This window comes from Leptodactylus fuscus, chromosome 1, assembly GCF_031893055.1.
Source record: "Leptodactylus fuscus isolate aLepFus1 chromosome 1, aLepFus1.hap2, whole genome shotgun sequence".
Classification (NCBI taxonomy): domain Eukaryota; kingdom Metazoa; phylum Chordata; class Amphibia; order Anura; family Leptodactylidae; genus Leptodactylus; species Leptodactylus fuscus.
In genome coordinates this window covers 57,428,436-57,451,421 of record NC_134265.1, presented here as the reverse complement: position 1 = coordinate 57,451,421, position 22,986 = coordinate 57,428,436, and the positions used below count along the sequence as shown (strand labels likewise).

Here is a 22,986-nt window from a genome sequence, read left to right as displayed (position 1 = left end):
AAGAAAAACACATGCTACCCACTGTAAAATTTGGTGGAGGTTCCATCATGCTTTGGGGCTGTGTGGCCAATGCCGGCATCGGGAATCTTGTTAAAGTTGAGGGTCGCATGGATTCCACTCAGTATCAGCAGATTCTTGAGAATAATGTTCAAGAATCAGTGACGATGTTGAAGTTACGCCGGGGATGGATATTTCAGCAAGACAATGATCCAAAACACCGCTCCAAATCCTCAGGCATTCATGCAGAGGAACAATTACAATGTTCTGGAATGGCCATCCCAGTCCCCAGACCTGAATATCATTGAACATCTGTGGGATGATTTGAAGCGGGCTGTCCATGCTCGGCGGCCATCTAACTTAACTGAACTTGAATTGTTTGTCCAAAATACCTTTATCCAGGATCCAGGAACTGATTAAAAGCTACAGGAAGCGACTAGAGGCTGTTATCTTTGCAAAAGGAGGATATACTAAATATTAATGTCACTTTTCTGTTGAGGTGCCCATACTTTTGCACCGGTCAAATTTTGGTTTAATGCATATTGCGCATTTTCTGTTAGTACAATAAACCTCATTTCAATCCTGAAATATTACTGTGTCCATCAGTTATTAGATATATCAAACTGAAATGGCTGTTGCAAATACCAAAATATTTATAACTAAAAATGATTAAGATTAATAGGGGTGCCCAAACTTTTTCATAGGACTGTATATGGTCCAGAGTTCTGCCACACTCACCACTGCACATATTTGCCAAGTTATGTACACACTGCCTGGGCCTGTCAATCAGAAGAAGGAAAAAGGGGCGTAGAACGGCACTTCTTCCACGGTGGGAGACTTTCCTCTTTGGAGCAACATCAATGCCCTCATTGCTTCAAATAACTTATTTGCAGATTGACAAAAACAGTGATATCTCACCAATGGAGGCACCAATTCAAAGTGATATGCTGGATTCTGGCGATAGGTTCCCTTTAAGAACTAAAACTTCTCATGAAACAAATTCAATATAGTATGGCGTCATGCCCGACTGCACCTCACAACACAACCACTGGGTAGTCACACAGACATAGTGTGGGAAATATATGAAGCCTTTTGTACTTACAGGATTTATCTTTCACGCGTATTTTCATGGATTTTACACAAGGCTCATCACTTTCTGTTGGGAAATGGGTTATCTAAAGTAACATTTTATGATGTATTTATAACATGCACCTTTTTTGAAAAGGTATAAAAAGAAAGGAAGTGCACTTTGCTATATGAATGCTGTAAAAAAACCTGAAACATCCGACAGGAGTAAAATCACAGTACAGTAATTTACAACTACAAAGGTGCAAAAACGAAACAAGCAATAAATTCCCCCAACTGTATATTGCTAGATATATCTATATACAGATTATTTTTTTTTTTATGGACCACTGGTCTATATTGCATGCATGTCCCTCACGCCCGGGACAGACTCCCATACTTACTTTAGACACACACAGAGCTGAAATGGGAATAAATGGAGGGCAGAGAGTAAAGTGATGAATGCCGCTCACTCCATCAGTAGCGCCATGCATGGGCATCTTTCCTGCATGTAGGGCAGTATATAAATGTCACTGTGTGTGTGGGGGGGGGGGGGCATTATGTTTCACATGAGGGCCATTACATGACCATTATAAGTCATTGAGATTGCTACTTTGGGGGTACTCAGTTAGGACTTTTTCTCACTAAGGGGTGCTTTGCTTGTAATACAGTTGAGAAGCACAATACAGAAGCACAGTATACCTGTATATGTGTGCTTGCACAAACAAGAGAACTTAAAAAAGTATTACATATTATGAAAGTTTAGTTATTTCTATGTTATATGTACTGCTGGTGGTCAACTCAAGATGGTGCACAACGAGGATCCTTATTATAGTCAAGACAAGGTCCCTACAGTATATTATCATTACATACATGGCATTTTACTGCATAAACCAGGTGTTTTATTAAACTTATCGGGATTACCGTAATCTTATTCACATAATACGGCACAGAGCCTCCATGTTGTATTAGATGAATGATACACAGAAGATATAACATTAATACAGAAAAAAGCCCCATACATCACATATAAGTGACTGATGTGCTGTCATTCTACAACAGATATGCGGCACGTGTTTATCCTGAGGCTATGGTCACAATTCAGGCTTTGGCACATATTGTGCACGAGAATATATGAAACACGTAAACCATACATGTGAATAAGAGTTCGACAATCCCTTGCATACGTATATTTCCATTCTGATCTTCACCATATTTTTATGCCGTGGCAAGTCACTTATTCGGATGGAAAACACAAGCAATAGCTCCATAGTATCACAACGGGACTAATCCCTTTATGGATCTGCCTCACTGCAAACTGCATATTGTAGATAATCCACAGCAAAGATCTATAGGTCAGCCTCAGTATTCTGCTATGGAAAATACACAATATATTGGTATCAATATTTGTCTGACCAACTCTTTATATAGTTTATTATGTCAACCCCTGTTGTAAGAAGAAATCTATATTATTCAGCAGATGGTAAGCAGGCTTATCCATCAGTGATCGGGAAAGGGTTACTGAGCTGCTCTAGCCTTAATGGAAATTCTTTCCGCGACGCTTCTGAATCTTTCTCGTGGAGCTCACAGGTAAGGAGTTATTTAGGACAAGTACTGACAACGGGCTTATCTGTACCCAAGTTCCAGGTCCTTACCATAGTAACTACAATCTTTATGTACACAGACAAGTACAGATTTGTGGATGTTATATACATGAGCCCACCATCCATCAGACTCATTGTCAATATTGTTAAAATGTCACAGATTATGTCTAAGGAATAAAGTCACTATATATTAAAAGTCATGGACACATTCTGACTATGTTCAATATAAAAGGACAGGGGCTCCTTACAGGGATACTCCATTGAATGCACAAAGTTTAGATATTCACCCTGGAGGTAAAGCACATAAAACCCAACGGGATTAACACAGAATATACAATCGTTGCAGTCCACAGATTTTATTACTCCCTAATAAAATAGAGGAGAGCTTACAGATGAGCTCAGTTACCATATAGAGCGCTATAAAAGTAAATTCCAGCGTCTCTGACCTGCAATGGTTCCAGATCAGTTACTTGTTGGAGAAGATCCTAATACGAGATCTGTTTATTGTCACAGACAGAGATTCCTACATAAGAAGCCATTGATCCCAGCCAGGATTACTTCTTACCATCATTTCCAGGGGACTATTGTGTAACATAGAATACAAAACTATATGGGGTACCAAAGTATTGCTCCAGAGGCCAGAACCAGGAGTGGATTGGATAAGAGAGGAGTGGTAGCTCCTGTCCTTTATACTTTCTGCCACTTTACCATCAACTCTTGGTTTTAGCTTCAAAAACAGCAACAAAAACCTAAACATAGAAACAGGTGAACGTCTACCCGTGACCCTAGTAAACATGACCACAGACAAGCTGCCTATAGTTGTGTGCTAGTCACTGTCTGTGGCCGATGTTATTACAGAATTTACCATCGCAACCTTGTACATAAAACATTCAGCAAATAAAAAGCCAAAACAACAACATAAAATGTCTGCTAAGCAATGAATGAATACCATCGATAACATAGACTTAAGGTTATGACCAAGCACCAGGCAAAAACCTACAGAACAATGTGCGGATCTTGATGGTTATCATTGTTCACAAAATTATTTTAGCAAATAAAATACAAAAAAAAATTTAAAAAAATTGTTTTTCTTTTTTTGGCAGTCAATGTTCTCTTATCTATAACTTTAAAGGTGCGAACTGGAAAGTCAAACCATTTTCCCATTTTTCAGATATCTAAATTTTTAACACTATAATTCCCATAGTGGAAGGTCAACTAAGTAAGTAGAAGAGTGCACCCATCCAATTTACCTGTTTTTCCATGGTCTCCTTTCCCCCACTGGCCACTATGGGTGGTGGGACCCTTTCACAGCTGCATCCTTCCAACATGTACATCCCGGAGGGTCTCCCACTTTGCTCTGTCTCGAAATAGAACAGGACATTTTGGAATAGAGCGAACCACTTCTCATGCCACCTGCTGGTTTCGGTCCCCTTTTTGCTGAGAATGCCCCTTTTGGTGCCCTCTTTGCGGGCCAGCAGGGCAAGGTACAGAGCATGCCCCTCGTTGCAGCGCACACTTTTCTGCATGATCCTGACCTTCAGGGCATACTCCCCCCAGTAGCGCTCCCTGGGGAATGACACTAGGTGCACCCTGGCACAATGACCCTTATAGCTGGATGCCAGTGGGGATCTGCAGTGATGTTACACTCACCCTGCTGAATAGGATGTTGTGTGCCAGGGTCACTGGGTGAGTGGATGGATGTCTCCAATATATAGTGCACATGTGTCTATACAGTCCCAAACATGACAGGTGCTCTCCCTATGTGTGCTGTGGACAGTGCCCAGTGGGCATCTTCTGGGTCGGTAGCGGGTCCAGGTGTCAGGAGGAGTCCAGGTCTGTGGTGCTGGCAGGGCACTGTGGTGCTGGCAGGAGGGCACTGCTCATGGTGCTTTGTGTGTGGCTCAGCAGGTGTTTATACAGATCCAAGTGCAGAGCCGGGCTGCAGGTGATGTGCCCGCCGGCAGATCTGGGTGTTGCAGCTCCTCAGCTCTCCTCGCTGGATCCTGCTCTGTGAAGAAGCTGTCACAAGTCTTCAGCTGAAATCCGGAGAGCTCTCTCATCCCACGTGTAGTCAGGCGCAGGGTCCCACTCCCAAACTTTCCTCCCCCCACCCAGATCCACAGCACGGCTCCGGGAGCTGCGCCTTCTGCGAGAGCTGCAGATGCCAGGCGGCCAGCAGGGGGCGCAGTACGTCAGGAGCGCTAATCGGCTTTCAGCGCCATTGTGATCACAGGATGCGGCCGCGGCTCCTCAGTCACTGCCCCTGTGCCCGCCCGGTGTATACAGTGTCAGACTCCGGTATACAGCACTGCCTGTGTACTGACTGGAGAATACACCTGCTGTATACACTGTATACCTCAGCCTGCCTGTGTACTGACTGGAGAATACACCTGCTGCATACACTGTATACCTCACACTGCCTGTGTACTGACTGGAGAATACACCTGCTGCATACACTGTATACCTCACACTGCCTGTGTACTGACTGGAGAATACACCTGCTGTATACACTGTATACCTCAGCCTGCCTGTGTACTGACTGGAGAATACACCTGCTGCATACACTGTATACCTCACACTGCCTGTGTACTGACTGGAGAATACACCTGCTGTATACACTGTATACCTCAGCCTGCCTGTGTACTGACTGGAGAATACACCTGCTGCATACACTGTATACCTCACACTGCCTGTGTACTGACTGGAGAATACACCTGCTGCATACACTGTATACCTCACACTGCCTGTGTACTGACTGGAGAATACACCTGCTGCATACACTGTATACCTCACACTGCCTGTGTACTGACTGGAGAATACACCTGCTGCATACACTGTATACCTCACACTGCCTGTGTACTGACTGGAGAATACACCTGCTGTATACACTGTATACCTCAGCCTGCCTGTGTATTGACTGGAGAATACACCTGCTGCATACACTGTATACCTCACACTGCCTGTGTACTGACTGGAGAATACACCTGCTGCATACACTGTATACCTCACACTGCCTGTGTACTGACTGGGAATACACCTGCTGTATACACTGTATACCTCACACTGCCTGTGTACTGACTGGAGAATACACCTGCTGCATACACTGTATACCTCACACTGCCTGTGTACTGACTGGGAATACACCTGCTGTATACACTGTATACCTCACACTGCCTGTGTACTGACTGGAGAATACACCTGCTGCATACACTGTATACAGCACTGCCTGTGTACTGACTGGAGAATACACCTGCTGTATACACTGTATACCTAACACTGCCTGTGTACTGACTGGAGAATACACCTGCTGCATACACTGTATACCTCACACTGCCTGTGTACTGACTGGAGAATACACCTGCTGCATACACTGTATACAGCACTGCCTGTGTACTGACTGGAGAATACACCTGCTGCATACACTGTATACCTAACACTGCCTGTGTACTGACTGGAGAATACACCTGCTGTATACACTGTATACCTAATACTGCCTGTGTACTGACTGGAGAATACACCTGCTGCATACACTGTATACCTCACACTGCCTGTGTACTGACTGGAGAATACACCTGCTGCATACACTGTATACCTCACACTGCCTGTGTACTGACTGGGAATACACCTGCTGTATACACTGTATACCTCACACTGCCTGTGTACTGACTGGAGAATACACCTGCTGCATACACTGTATACCTCACACTGCCTGTGTACTGACTGGGAATACACCTGCTGTATACACTGTATACCTCACACTGCCTGTGTACTGACTGGAGAATACACCTGCTGCATACACTGTATACAGCACTGCCTGTGTACTGACTGGAGAATACACCTGCTGTATACACTGTATACCTAACACTGCCTGTGTACTGACTGGAGAATACACCTGCTGCATACACTGTATACCTCACACTGCCTGTGTACTGACTGGAGAATACACCTGCTGCATACACTGTATACAGCACTGCCTGTGTACTGACTGGAGAATACACCTGCTGCATACACTGTATACCTAACACTGCCTGTGTACTGACTGGAGAATACACCTGCTGTATACACTGTATACCTAACACTGCCTGTGTACTGACTGGAGAATACACCTGCTGCATACACTGTATACCTCACACTGCCTGTGTACTGACTGGAGAATACACCTGCTGCATACACTGTATACCTAACACTGCCTGTGTACTGACTGGAGAATACACCTGCTGCATACACTGTATACCTCACACTGCCTGTGTACTGACTGGAGAATACACCTGCTGCATACACTGTATACCTCACACTGCCTGTGTACTGACTGGAGAATACACCTGCTGCATACACTGTATACCTCACACTGCCTGTGTACTGACTGGAGAATACACCTGCTGCATACACTGTATACAGCACTGCCTGTGTACTGACTGGAGAATACACCTGCTGCATACACTGTATACCTCACACTGCCTGTGTACTGACTGGAGAATACACCTGCTGCATACACTGTATACCTCACACTGCCTGTGTACTGACTGGAGAATACACCTGCTGCATACACTGTATACCTCACACTGTCTGTGTACTGACTGGAGAATACACCTGCTGCATACACTGTATACCTAACACTGCCTGTGTACTGACTGGAGAATACACCTACTGCATACACTGTATACAGCACTGCCTGTGTACTGACTGGAGAATACACCTGCTGCATACACTGTATACCTCACACTGCCTGTGTACTGACTGGAGAATACACCTGCTGCATACACTGTATACCTCACACTGCCTGTGTACTGACTGGAGAATACACCTGCTGTATACACTGTATACCTAACACTGCCTGTGTACTGACTGGAGAATACACCTGCTGCATACACTGTATACCTCACACTGCCTGTGTACTGACTGGAGAATACACCTGCTGCATACACTGTATACCTCACACTGCCTGTGTACTGACTGGAGAATACACCTGCTGCATATACTGTATACCTCACACTGCCTGTGTACTGACTGGAGAATACACCTGCTGCATATACTGTATACCTCACACTGCCTGTGTACTGACTGGAGAATACACCTGCTGCATATACTGTATACCTCACACTGCCTGTGTACTGACTGGAGAATACACCTGCTGCATACACTGCTGTATTCTCCAGTCAGTACACAGGCAGTGTGATGTATACAGTGTATGCAGCAGGTGTATTCTCCAGTCAGTACACAGGCAGTGTGAGGTATACAGTGTATGCAGCAGGTGTATTCTCCAGTCAGTACACAGGCAGTGCTGTATACAGTGTATGCAGCAGGTGTATTCTCCAGTCAGTACACAGGCAGTGTGAGGTATACAGTATATGCAGCAGGTGTATTCTCCAGTCAGTACACAGGCAGTGCTGTATACAGTGTATGCAGCAGGTGTATTCTCCAGTCAGTACACAGGCAGTGCTGTATACAGTGTATGCAGCAGGTGTATTCTCCAGTCAGTACACAGGCAGTGTGAGGTATACAGTGTATGCAGCAGGTGTATTCTCCAGTCAGTACACAGGCAGTGTGAGGTATACAGTGTATACAGCAGGAGTATTCTCCAGTCAGTACACAGGCAGTGTGAGGTATACAGTGTATACAGCAGGTGTATTCTCCAGTCAGTACACAGGCAGTGTGAGGTATACAGTCTATGCAGCAGGTGTATTCTCCAGTCAGTACACAGGCAGTGTGAGGTATACAGTGTATACAGCAGGAGTATTCTCCAGTCAGTACACAGGCAGTGTGAGGTATACAGTGTATACAGCAGGTGTATTCTCCAGTCAGTACACAGGCAGTGTGAGGTATACAGTCTATGCAGCAGGTGTCTCTGCTGCTGACAACTCATACTGGGAGTCAGATAGGCTTCACATAACAAGGTTGGCATTCTGTGATTTTTACAGAACCTCCAACACAGATGTGAACCGAGCGTGTGTTATTTTACACTATTGTAAACTATGGTAAAAAAAAAAAAAAATTGTAAGAGACTGAACAACCCGTTTAACTGGGGGAGCTGCAAGTTTCTTAATTGCGCACCCCAATCAGTATGTTCATATGAGCCATTTCTAAGGAAGATTCTGTCTCAATATCAGCTCCAAATTTGTGCCACAATTTACCTCTCATTGTTTTCAATGGGAAGTAGCAATGGACGCTTCCTGGGCCCCTTCACACGGAGTTTACGCTCCGTGTATTCTGTACATTGGTGCGTTCACACGATGTAACGTGGAGCGTGATCTGGCACGTATACACGTGCCGGCAGATTACGCGCTCAAAATGCTCCCATTCATTTCAATTGGAAAGGGGCCTAAGGCCCGCAGTGGGAATGTATTACGGTTCTTCCCGCAGTGCTTTAAACAGAAAGTTCACACAGTTTTCCTCCGCAGACTTTCTGTTACAATTATGTCTACGGGAATGCCGCCGGCATTTCCGTAGATATAATTGACTTGCTTTGATTTCCAAAACCGTGCCAGTTTTGGAAATCGCAGCGTGTCCGCGCTGCAATATTAATCGCAAAGTGGGCATGGGATTCGCCTGAATCCCATCCACTTTGCCTGTACTGTATAATGCCGCGATATTTCCCACAGCATTTCTGGCTCATGAGGCCCCAGCATTAGAAACAAATTCTGTCTCTGTGCATCTCAGCGACATGACTAAACAGAATGTGTCTTGAATTAGGGCCCCTTCACACGGAGAATACGCTCCGTGTATTCTGTATACGCTCCGCTCATTTTGTTCATTTTGGGTGCGTTTACACAATGTAACGTGGAGCGTGATCTGGCACGTATGCACGTGCTGGCAGATTACGCGTTCAAAATGCTCCCATTCATTTCTATAGGAGTTAGGAGCGTATATGCCGCGTTATTTTGCTCCCATTGAAATGAATGAGAGCATTTTGAGCGTGTAATCTGCCGTTACACTGTGTGAATGCCCCCTTAGGGTATATTCACATGGAGGAAGTTGGCACTAATTGTGGCGTGAAACTGGCATCAGAATCAGTGCTGAAAAATAAGCCTCCCATTGATTTCAGTGGGTTCCGCGTGAAAAACGGAACCTATTGAAATCAATGGGAGGGTTTGGTTTTTTTCAGCGCTGATTCTGCCGCAGATTCCGTGCCAGAATCAGTGCCAATTTCCTCTGTATGAACTCGGCCTTATACTTCTTTCTTCTGTTGAATACAAACCTGACTTGCAGGCTCAACATTCATGAAGGGGGTGAAAGGGCTAAAGACAATTTAAATGTTTTAAAAAATATATAAAATTCAGAACACACCCGTTTCATAGAATACATATAAAATAAATAAACCAAAATAAACATGCAGTAAACTTTAGACAACACAAAATGCCCTGACTATAAAAATCAAAAAATATGTATCCCATACAGTATATGCCACAGTTCACTCCATAACAATATTAGTCAAAATGTCAGCTTGTTCCTCTAAACACAGACATACCAGAGGAAGAGATGTTAGTGCCTTCAAGAAGGGGCAAGTCATTGCATTGCATCAGGCCAACAAATCGACCAAGGAGATAGCCGAAGTAACTGGTATCGGACAGAGAACTGCTCAGCGTATCATACGAGCATGGCGAGATGGTAGAGAACTCCCCTCCAACCGTGGAAAGTGTGGGCGTAAGACTATACTCGAAACTCAAGGTCGAAGGTCCCTAAAGTGACTGGTGAAGAATAACCGCTGGAAAATCACCTTTGAGCTCACACAGATGTTCAACTCGACGGAGCAACACATTTCGGAGCGAACAATGCGACGAGAACTCAAAGGAATGGGTCTCAACAGTTGTGTCGCCACACGAAAGCCATTGGTGACAGAGACCAACAGACGTCGGCGCCTGTCATTTGCAAGAGACCACAAGGATTGGACCCTAGAGCAGTGGAGAAAGGTCATGTGGTCAGATGAATCACGTTTCACATTGTTCCAGAGTGATGGTCGTGTTCGGGTGCGACGAGAAGCACACGAAACACTGGAATGTGCTGGAAAAGAACCTGCACTGTCACTCACCACCCCCAACAAATCTGCGTAACCTGGGCTCCCTGATACTCGAGAATTGGATCAAAATCCCTGAGTCTACACTACAGAATATTATAGACTCCATGCCGAGACGGATGCGTGCTGCTATTCGTGCTCATGGTGGCCCAACTAAATATTAACACTCGCGACTTTTTTTTTGGCCAGGCAGTGTATTAGGCTCAGTTCACATCTGCGTTTGGGTATTCCGTTCCCCTCTCCGCACTAAAAATGTGGGGAGAAAAGTGTTCCAAGCAGGACTTTTCTTTTCGCATTTTTGTGCAGAATCCGAGAGGAAACCACACAGACCCCATTATAGTCTATAGGGTCCGTGAGTTTCATAGGTAGCCGCATTTTTATGCGGATTAGTTTCTCGTTCAGGGATCCCCAAGCAGACCCCCCAAACAGAAACCCATGCGCAGATGTGAATCAAGCCTTATATTGGATGCAGATATAACACTTAAGCTGGTCTTACACGGCCGTAATGTAAGTCCGCAAATGGTCCACAATTGAGGGTTTTCAATTGTGGACCATTTGCGGACACATTATATTCAATGTGGCCTCTTACACCACCAGATATTCTATCCGTGGTGTGGCCGGGCCACAACCGTGGTTCGCAATTTATAGAACATGTCCGTAATGGGCGTGAATTGCGACACTGCACGGATTCGTCCATAGAACTCTATGGGTGAGTACGGCAGTTTACGAGCGTCTGCGAAGTCTATGTTGATGATCAGCAACTCGTGAACCATAAAATCATTACGGCCATGTAAGACCAGCCTTATCTTATACAATACCGCCCATACTGATGAGCCTTGATAACAAGAAACATTTCATTTATGGCAACAAAGCAATTAGATCCAATGTACTGAAATATTTGGAAGCATTAGGGAAATTCATGTGACAGGTTTTAGACATCATATTAATCATTGATCATAAGTAGAGATGAGCGAACACTAAAATGTTCGAGGTTCGAAATTCGATTCGAACAGCCGCTCAATGTTCGTGTGTTCGAACGGGTTTCGAACCCCATTATAGTCTATGGGGAACAGATACTCGTTAAGGGGGAAACCCAAATCCGTGTCTGGAGGGTCACCAAGTCCACTATGACACCCCAGGAAATGATGCCAACACCTCTGGAATGACACTGGGACAGCAGGGGAAGCATGTCTGGGGGCATCTAACACACCAAAGACCCTCTATTACCCCAACATCACAGCCTAACAACTACACACTTTACACACTCAATACCACCTCTCTGACAGTAGGAAAACACCTTGAAACATGTGTATTTGGCACTTGCAGTGAGGAGAGCTTGTCACCAGCAGTGAATTTGGCCCTTGTAGTAAGTTGAGGTTGGCACCAACATTTGTTTTGAAAATCAGGGTGGATTGAGCCTCTAACCAGCAGAGTTTGGGCAAATTCATGGTGGAGGGAGCCTCTAAAAACCCCAGTTTGGACCAATTCATGGTGGAGGGAGCCTCTAACCAGCCCAGTTTGGGCAAATTCATGGTGGAGGGAGCCTCTAAAAAACCCAGTTTGGACCAATTCATGGTGGAGGGAGCCTCTAACCAGCCCAGTTTGGGCAAATTCATGGTGGAGGGAGCCTCTAACCAGCCCAGTTTGGACCAATTAATGGTGGAGGGAGCCTCTAACCAGCCCAGTTTGGACCAATTAATGGTGGAGGGAGCCTCTAACCACCCCAGTTTGGACCAATTCATGGTGGAGGGAGCCTCTAAACAGCCCAGTTTGGGCAAATTCATGGTGGAGGGAGCCTCTAAAAAACCCAGTTTGGACCAATTCATGGTGGAGGGAGCCTCTAACCAGCCCAGTTTGGACCAATTAATGGTGGAGGGAGCCTCTAAACAGCCAAGTTTGGACCAATTCATGGTGGAGGGAGCCTCTAAAAACCCCAGTTTGGACCAATTCATGGTGGAGGGAGCCTCTAACCAGCCCAGTTTGGGCAAATTCATGGTGGAGGGAGCCTCTAAACAGCCCAGTTTGGGCAAATTCATGGTGGAGGGAGCCTCTAACCAGCCCAGTTTGGACCAATTAATGGTGGAGGGAGCCTCTAACCAGCCCAGTTTGGACCAATTAATGGTGGAGGGAGCCTCTAACCACCCCAGTTTGGACCAATTCATGGTGGAGGGAGCCTCTAAACAGCCAAGTTTGGACCAATTCATGGTGAAGGGAGCCTCTAAAAACCCGTTTGGACCAATTCATGGTGGAGGGAGCCTCTAACCAGCCCAGTTTGGGCAAATTCATGGTGGAGGGAGCCTCTAAACAGCCCAGTTTGGGCAAATTCATGGTGGAGGGAGCCTCTAAAAAACCCAGTTTGGACCAATTCATGGTGGAGGGAGCCTCTAACCAGCCCAGTTTGGACCAATTAATGGTGGAGGGAGCCTCTAAACAGCCAAGTTTGGACCAATTCATGGTGGAGGGAGCCTCTAAAAACCCCAGTTTGGACCAATTCATGGTGGAGGGAGCCTCTAACCAGCCCAGTTTGGACCAATTAATGGTGGAGGGAGCCTCTAACCAGCCCAGTTTGGACCAATTAATGGTGGAGGGAGCCTCTAACCACCCCAGTTTGGACCAATTCATGGTGGAGGGAGCCTCTAAACAGCCAAGTTTGGACCAATTCATGGTGGAGGGAGCCTCTAAAAACCCCAGTTTGGACCAATTCATGGTGGAGGGAGCCTCTAACCAGCCCAGTTTGGACCAATTAATGGTGGAGGGAGCCTCTAAACAGCCAAGTTTTGGGAAATTCATGGTGGAGGGAGCCTCTAACCAGCCCAGTTTGGACCAATTCATGGTGGAGGGAGCCTCTAAACAGCCCAGTTTGGGCAAATTCATGGTGGAGGGAGCCTCTAAAAAACCCAGTTTGGACCAATTCATGGTGGAGGGAGCCTCTAACCAGCCCAGTTTGGACCAATTAATGGTGGAGGGAGCCTCTAACCAGCCCAGTTTGGACCAATTAATGGTGGAGGGAGCCTCTAACCACCCCAGTTTGGACCAATTCATGGTGGAGGGAGCCTCTAAACAGCCAAGTTTGGACCAATTCATGGTGGAGGGAGCCTCTAAAAACCCCAGTTTGGACCAATTCATGGTGGAGGGAGCCTCTAACCAGCCCAGTTTGGGCAAATTCATGGTGGAGGGAGCCTCTAAACAGCCCAGTTTGGGCAAATTCATGGTGGAGGGAGCCTCTAAAAAACCCAGTTTGGACCAATTCATGGTGGAGGGAGCCTCTAACCAGCCCAGTTTGGACCAATTAATGGTGGAGGGAGCCTCTAAACAGCCAAGTTTGGACCAATTCATGGTGGAGGGAGCCTCTAAAAACCCCAGTTTGGACCAATTCATGGTGGAGGGAGCCTCTAACCAGCCCAGTTTGGGCAAATTCATAGTGGAGGGAGCCTCTAAACAGCCCAGTTTGGGCAAATTCATGGTGGAGGGAGCCTCTAACCAGCCCAGTTTGGACCAATTAATGGTGGAGGGAGCCTCTAACCAGCCCAGTTTGGACCAATTAATGGTGGAGGGAGCCTCTAACCAGCCCAGTTTGGACCAATTAATGGTGGAGGGAGCCTCTAACCAGCCCAGTTTGGACCAATTAATGGTGGAGGGAGCCTCTAACCAGCCCAGTTTGGACCAATTAATGGTGGAGGGAGCCTCTAACCACCCCAGTTTGGACCAATTCATGGTGGAGGGAGCCTCTAACCAGCCCAGTTTGGACCAATTCATGGTGGAGGGAGCCTCTAAAAAACCCAGTTTGGACCAATTCATGGTGGAGGGAGCCTCTAAACAGCCCAGTTTGGGCAAATTCATGGTGGAGGGAGCCTCTAAAAAACCCAGTTTGGACCAATTCATGGTGGAGGGAGCCTCTAACCAGCCCAGTTTGGACCAATTAATGGTGGAGGGAGCCTCTAAACAGCCAAGTTTGGACCAATTCATGGTGGAGGGAGCCTCTAAAAACCCCAGTTTGGACCAATTCATGGTGGAGGGAGCCTCTAACCAGCCCAGTTTGGACCAATTAATGGTGGAGGGAGCCTCTAACCAGCCCAGTTTGGACCAATTAATGGTGGAGGGAGCCTCTAACCACCCCAGTTTGGACCAATTCATGGTGGAGGGAGCCTCTAAACAGCCAAGTTTGGACCAATTCATGGTGAAGGGAGCCTCTAAAAACCCGTTTGGACCAATTCATGGTGGAGGGAGCCTCTAACCAGCCCAGTTTGGGCAAATTCATGGTGGAGGGAGCCTCTAAACAGCCCAGTTTGGGCAAATTCATGGTGGAGGGAGCCTCTAACCAGCCCAGTTTGGACCAATTAATGGTGGAGGGAGCCTCTAACCAGCCCAGTTTGGACCAATTAATGGTGGAGGGAGCCTCTAACCACCCCAGTTTGGACCAATTCATGGTGGAGGGAGCCTCTAAAAACCCCAGTTTGGACCAATTCATGGTGGAGGGAGCCTCTAACCAGCCCAGTTTGGGCAAATTCATGGTGGAGGGAGCCTCTAAACAGCCCAGTTTGGGCAAATTCATGGTGGAGGGAGCCTCTAACCAGCCCAGTTTGGACCAATTAATGGTGGAGGGAGCCTCTAACCAGCCCAGTTTGGACCAATTAATGGTGGAGGGAGCCTCTAACCAGCCCAGTTTGGACCAATTAATGGTGGAGGGAGCCTCTAACCACCCCAGTTTGGACCAATTCATGGTGGAGGGAGCCTCTAACCAGCCCAGTTTGGACCAATTCATGGTGGAGGGAGCCTCTAAAAAACCCAGTTTGGACCAATTCATGGTGGAGGGAGCCTCTAAACAGCCCAGTTTGGGCAAATTCATGGTGGAGGGAGCCTCTAAACAGCCCAGTTTGGGCAAATTCATGGTGGAGGGAGCCTCTAACCAGCCCAGTTTGGACCAATTAATGGTGGAGGGAGCCTCTAACCAGCCCAGTTTGGACCAATTCATGGTGGAGGGAGCCTCTAAACAGCCCAGTTTGGGCAAATTCATGGTGGAAGGAGCCTCTAACCAGCAGAGTTGTGGGAAAGCAGGGTGGAGGGAGCCTCTAACCAGCAGAGTTGGTGGAAATCAGGGTGGAGGGAGCCTCTAACCAGCAGAGTTGGGGGAAATCATGTTGGAGGGAGCCTAGTATTAGCAGAATTGTGCAACGCTTATGGTGGATGAGTATGAGGATGCGGAGGAATTGGAGAGGTTGAGTACAGACATGGAGTTTCATGTTGGGGTGCTTTACACAGGTGGGCACAAAAATGAAGGCTCTATCCAGTGGTGGTTCATTTTTATCAAAGTGAGCCGGTCGGCACTCTCAGCTGACAGACGGGTGCGCTTGTCAGTGATGATGCCACCGGCTGCACTGAACACCCTCTCAGATAGGACGCTGGCGGCAGGACAGGACAGCACCTCCAAGGCATATAGGGCAAGTTCAAGCCACAGGTCCAACTTCGACACCCAATACGTGTAGGGCGCAGAGGGGTCGGAGAGGACAGGGCTGTGGTCGGAAAGGTATTCCCGCAACATGCGCCTATACTTCTCACGCCTGGTGACACTAGGACCCTCCGTGGCGGCACTTTGGCGAGGGGGTGCCATCAAGGTGTCCCAGACCTTAGACAGTGTGCCCCTCGTTTGTGTGGACCGGTGAGAACTTGGTTGCCTACTGGAGGAACTGCCCTCCCTGCCGCCAACGTCACATGCTGGAAACATCTCCATCATATTCTGCACCAATTGCCTGTGGCAAGCATTGATGCGATTGGCCCTCCCCTCTACCGGAATAAAAGACGAGATGTTGTTTTTATACCGGGGGTCAAGGATAGCAAAGATCCAGTACTGGTTGTCCTCCATGATTTTGACAATACGCTTGTCGGTTGTAAAGCACCCCAACATGAACTCAGCCATGTCTGCCACAGTGTTAGTTGGCATGACTCCTCTGGCCCCACCGGAAAGTTCAATCTCCATTTCCTCCTCATCCTCCATGTCTACCCATCCGCGCTGCAACAATGGGACGATTCGAAGTTGCCCGGAAGCCTCCTGTATCACCATCACATCATCGGACAACTCTTCTTCCTCCTCCTCCTCCTCCTCCTCCTCCATTAAACGCAGTGAAGCGGACAGATGTGTGGACCTACTCTCCAGCTGTGACGGATCGGATGCTATCCCTAACTCCTCTGTGTGATCTGAGTTATCCCTGATGTCAATCAGGGATTCTCTCAGAACACACAAGAGCGGGATTGTAAGGCTCACCATCGCATCCTCAGAGCTCACCCTCCTTGTGGACTCCTCAAAGACCCGTAGGATGTCACAAAGGTCTCTCATCCATGGCCACTCATGGATGTGAAACTGAGGCAGCTGACTTTGTGGCACCCTAGGGTTTTGTAGCTGGTATTCCATCAAAGGTCTCTGCTGCTCAACCACTCTATTCAACATCTGAAACGTTGAGTTCCAGCGTGTGGGGACGTCGCACAAAAGCCGGTGTTGTGGCACATGCAGGCGTTGCTGGAGAGATTTTAAGCTAGCAGCGGCTACTGTCGACTTGCGAAAGTGGGCGCACATGCGCCGCACTTTCACCAGTAGCTCTGGAACATTGGGGTAGCTCTTTAGGAAACGTTGCACCACTAGGTTGAAGACGTGGGCCAGGCATGGAACATGTTGGAGTCCGGCAAGCTCCAGAGCTGCTACCAGGTTCCGGCCGTTATCACAAACGACCATGCCTGGGCCCAGGTGCAGCGGCTCAAACCATATTGCCGTCTCATCGAGGAGGGCATCCCTCACCTCGGAGGCAGTGTGCTGTCTGTCCCCCAAGCTGATCAGCTTCAGCACAGCCTGCTGACGTCTACCAACGCCAGTGCTGCAACGTTTCCAACTCGTAGCTGGGGTCAATCTAACAGCGGAGGAGGAGGCGGTGGCGGAGGAGGAGGCGGTGGCGGAGGAGGAGGCGGTAGAGGAGGAGGAGGAGGGGGGTGTTCTTCTCGTGTCCCTGCCAGGAATGTTAGGCGGGGAGACGAGGTACACCGGGCCAGTTTGGGAAGCAGTCCCAGCCTCAACTACATTCACCCAGTGTGCCGTCAGTGAAATGTAGCGTCCCTGTCCGCATGCACTTGTCCACGCGTCGGTGGTCAAGTGGACCTTTGTGCAAAGCGCGGAACTAAGGGCCCGCCTGATGTTGAGTGACACGTGCTGGTGCAAGGCGGGGACGGCACACCGGGAGAAGTAGTGACGGCTAGGGACGGCATAGCGAGGTGCCGCAGTTGCCATCAGGTCCAGGAAGGCGGGAGTTTCAACAAGCCGGAACGCCAACATCTCCTGGGCCAGCAGTTTAGCGATGTTGGCGTTCAAGGCTTGCGCGTGTGGGTGGTTAGCAGTGTATTTCTGCCGCCGCTCCAATGTCTGAGAGATGGTGGGTTGTTGTAAAGAAACGCCTGATGGTGCCTTTGATGGTGCAGGAGAAGGAGATAAGACAGGACCAGGGGAGGATGAGGTAGAAGTCAACAAAGTGGCGGAGGCAGATGAAGTGGTGTCCTGGCTCGTCCTCTGGAGTGCATCGCCAGCACAGTCAGCAGTGGCAGTGGCAGAGGCAGAGGCAGTGGCAGAGGCAGTGGCAGTGGCGTGAACGGCAGGCGGCCTTTGTCCTGCCGTTGCTGCCTGCCACTGATTCCAGTGCTTGGATTCCAAATGACGGCGCATTGAAGTGGTGGACAGGTTGCTCTTCTCAGAGCCCCTAATCAATTTCGAGAGGCAAATTGTGCAGACAACACTATATCTGTCCTCGGCGCATTCCTTGAAAAAACTCCACACCTTCGAGAAACGTGCCCTCGAGGTGGGAGTTTTTCGGGGCTGGGTACGAACTGGAACATCTTGGGAGATTCCGGGTGTGGCCTGGCTTCGCCTAAGCTGCTGACCTCTGCCTCTGCCTCTAGCTACCCTTTTTGGTGCTGCACCTGCCTCAACATCCACACTACTTTCCCCGCTTGACATCCCCCCTGTCCAGGTCGGGTCAGTGTCCTCATCATCCACCACTTCCTCTTCCAACTCCTGTCTCATCTCCTCCTCCCGCACAATGCGCCGGTCAACTGGATGCCCTGACGGCAACTGCGTCACATCATCGTCGATGAGGGTGGGTTGCTGGTCATCCACCACCAAATCGAACGGAGATGGAGGAGACTCTAGTGTTTGAGCATCTGGACACAGATGCTCCTCTGTTAGGTTCGTGGAATCGTGACGTGGAGAGGCAGGTTGAGGGACAATGAAAGGAGCGGAGAACAGCTCTGGGGAGCAGGGACAGTTTGGGTTATTGTTCTGTAAAGCTTCGGAATTTTGGGAGGAAGGAAGACAAGACTGTTGGGTAATAGGAGGAGAGGAGGCAGAGTCTGACTGGCTGCTGGACAATGTGCTGTAAGCGTTCTCTGACAGCCATTGCAAGACCTGTTCCTGGTTCTCGGGCCTACTAAGGTTTGTACCCTGCAGTTTAGTTAATGTGGCAAGCAACCCTGGCACTGTGGAGTGGCGCAATGCTTGCTGCCCCACAGGAGTAGGCACGGGACGCCCTGTGGCTTCACTGCTACCTTGCTCCCTAGAACCATTCCCCCGACCTCGCCCACGGCCTCGTCCACGTCCCTTTCCGGGAGCCTTGCGCATTTTGAATTCCTAGTTAGAAATTGGCACTGTATACCAGTAGTAAAAATTGTGGGTGCACGTAACCCCAATATATTCTTTGAATTCCCAGTCAGACACTGGCACTATATGGCAGTAGCAAGAAATGAGGGTATTTATAACCCCAATATATTCTTTGAATTCCCAGTCAGACAATGGCACTGTATACCAGTAGTAAAAATTGTGGGTGCACGTAACCCCAATATATTCTTTGAATTACCAGTCAGAAACTGGCACTATATGGCAGTAGCAAGAAATGAGGGTATTTGTATTCCCAATATACTCTTTGAATTCCCAGTCAGACAATGGCACTGTATACCAGTAGTAAAAATTGTGGGTGCACGTAACCCCAATATATTCTTTGAATTACCAGTCAGAAACTGGCACTATATGGCAGTAGCAAGAAATGAGGGTATTTATAACCCCAATATATTCTTTGAATTCCCAGTCAGACAATGGCACTGTATACCAGTAGTAAAAATTGTGGGTGCACGTAACCCCAATATATTCTTTGAATTCCCAGTCAGAAACTGGCACTATATGGCAGTAGCAAGAAATGAGGGTATTTGTATTCCCAATATACTCTTTGAATTCCCAGTCAGACAATGGCACTGTATACCAGTAGTAAAAATTGTGGGTGCACGTAACCCCAATATATTCTTTGAATTACCAGTCAGAAACTGGCACTATATGGCAGTAGCAAGAAATGAGGGTATTTATAACCCCAATATATTCTTTGAATTCCCAGTCAGACAATGGCACTGTATACCAGTAGTAAAAATTGTGGGTGCACGTAACCCCAATATATTCTTTGAATTCCCAGTCAGAAACTGGCACTATATGGCAGTAGCAAGAAATGAGGGTATTTGTATTCCCAATATACTCTTTGAATTCCCAGTCAAACAATGGCACTGTATACCAGTAGTAAAAATTGTGGGTGCACGTAACCCCAATATATTCTTTGAATTACCAGTCAGAAACTGGCACTATATGGCAGTAGCAAGAAATGAGGGTATTTATAACCCCAATATATTCTTTGAATTCCCAGTCAGACAATGGCACTGTATACCAGTAGTAAAAATTGTGGGTGCACGTAACCCCAATATATTCTTTGAATTACCAGTCAGAAACTGGCACTATATGGCAGTAGCAAGAAATGAGGGTATTTGTATTCCCAATATACTCTTTGAATTCCCAGTCAGACAATGGCACTGTATACCAGTAGTAAAAATTGTGGGTGCACGTAACCCCAATATATTCTTTGAATTACCAGTCAGAAACTGGCACTATATGGCAGTAGCAAGAAATGAGGGTATTTATAACCCCAATATATTCTTTGAATTCCCAGTCAGACAATGGCACTGTATACCAGTAGTAAAAATTGTGGGTGCACGTAACCCCAATATATTCTTTGAATTCCCAGTCAGACACTGGCACTATATGGCAGTAGCAAGAAATGAGGGTATTTGTATTCCCAATATATTCTTTGAATTCCCAGTCAGACAATGGCACTGTATACCAGTAGTAAAAATTGTGGGTGCACGTAACCCCAATATATTCTTTGAATTACCAGTCAGACACTGGCACTATATGGCAGTAGCAAGAAATGAGGGTATTTGTATTCCCAATATATTCTTTGAATTCCCAGTCAGACAATGGCACTGTATACCAGTAGTAAAAATTGTGGGTGCACGTAACCCCAATATATTCTTTGAATTCCCAGTCAGACACTGGCACTATATGGCAGTAGCAAGAAATGAGGGTATTTGTATTCCCAATATATTCTTTGAATTCCCAGTCAGACAATGGCACTGTATACCAGTAGTAAAAATTGTGGGTGCACGTAACCCCAATATATTCTTTGAATTACCAGTCAGAAACTGGCACTATATGGCAGTAGCAAGAAATGAGGGTATTTGTATTCCCAATATATTCTTTGAATTCCCAGTCAGACAATGGCACTGTATACCAGTAGTAAAAATTGTGGGTGCACGTAACCCCAATATATTCTTTGAATTCCCAGTCAGACACTGGCACTATATGGCAGTAGCAAGAAATGAGGGTATTTGTATTCCCAATATATTCTTTGAATTCCCAGTCAGACAATGGCACTGTATACCAGTAGTAAAAATTGTGGGTGTATATAGCCCCAATTCTATTGCTAGGGGACTTGCAGGGTATTTCTGGGGTGAAGGTGGGGGGGCACACCGTTGGAACGGGTATCGGGGTATATATCGGGTATACGGGAATACACTGACAGTGTATTCCATTCAGGATCCTGGGAAAGCTGGGTTGCGGCGATTGAGCCCGTCAGTGCCACGTTACACTGACAAGCTTCTCCCTGGAATTTAGCTCTTACAAGAGCTGTTGGTTGTCTTCTCCTTCCTATCCTAGCCTGTCCCTGCCTACCCAGAATCTAAGCCCTAGCTAGCTGGACGGAAACCTCCGTCCTCGGTGAATTGCAAGCTCAGAATGACGCGAACCTGGGCAGCGCTGTTCTTTTAAATTAGAGGTCACATGTTTTCGGCAGCCAATGGGTTTTGCCTACTTTTTTCAACGTCACCGGTGTCGTAGTTCCTGTCCCACCTACCCTGCGCTGTTATTGGAGCAAAAAAGGCGCCAGGGAAGGTGGGAGGGGAATCGAGTAATGGCGCACTTTACCACGCGGTGTTCGATTCGATTCGAACATGCCGAACAGCCTAATATCCGATCGAACATGAGTTCGATAGAACACTGTTCGCTCATCTCTAATCATAAGCACATAATCATGACATGTATTTTGTGATCTAAGGAGCTGAGATGAAGAATGATAATTGAGTGTGAATTGTCAGACGATGATCAAGTGAAATTCTTTGCATTGTTATGACTACTTGTTTAGTTTAGGAAACTATCATCTGTCTATTGTCTGCTATACTGAAAATCTGCTGGGGTATTAAACTAAAATATAGAGAGAAAAAACATAGTGCTCCTGCTGCTGTACCCTGCACTGGGATGTGGCTATTGGGGTGCAGAGGTAGCAATGGCTAAAGGGCCCTGGAGCTGCAGGGGGCCCAACGGCCTCTCTCCAATACAAGAAGACACCGGTGTTACAGACAGAGACCACATGGTAAGTGAGGGTCCTATTATATTTTTTCATTGGAGTCCAGGGACTTCTAGTTGCGCTGCTGCAGACTGACCTTTGTATCCTCTTATCAAAAACGTTTTATCCCCTCCAAGGTTAAATGTTATTGCCACATAATGTAAAAATATCCCATATGGTGCTCTGCAGGTTGTGGCTATCAGGTAGTGCATTGGAATGATGTCTGTCTCCAATTTGCATCAGATTGGTGAATGGCGCGTGGTTACATTTTTAGGGCAACTAGGAAGGCAAACAGAGGAGCTCATGTGCTCCTGCAGTAGGAGGGAGTGGGGGATATAATACTGAGGAAGAGGGGAAGGGCAAAGTGCGAATTGTGGCGTTTACGTCCCGTGGGGCCCCGGCCTAAGGCTGAGGCCCCACATTGTGGAAACGCAGTTTTTTTTATTGCAGTTTTTGTTGCGGTTTTTTGAGCTAAAGCCAAGAATGGTTACAAAAGGAATCGGAAATGTATAGTAAGTTGTTACACTTCTCCCTTCTGCTCAATCCACTCCTGGCTTTGGCTCAA

General features: G+C 47.1%; 1 protein-coding gene across 1 annotated transcript in view; it reads right to left on the bottom strand.

Annotated features, from left to right (window-relative positions):
* RASGRF2 (Ras protein specific guanine nucleotide releasing factor 2) overlaps positions 1–4,816 on the bottom strand; it is a 199,577-nt gene extending 194,761 nt beyond the window's left edge. The window contains exon 1 of the mRNA XM_075271044.1: positions 3,917–4,816. Coding sequence (XP_075127145.1) covers positions 3,917–4,192 — 276 coding nt within the window. The 5' untranslated portion in view covers positions 4,193–4,816. The remainder of the gene's footprint in view (positions 1–3,916) is intronic.
* Between the last annotated feature and the right edge of the window lie 18,170 nt (positions 4,817–22,986).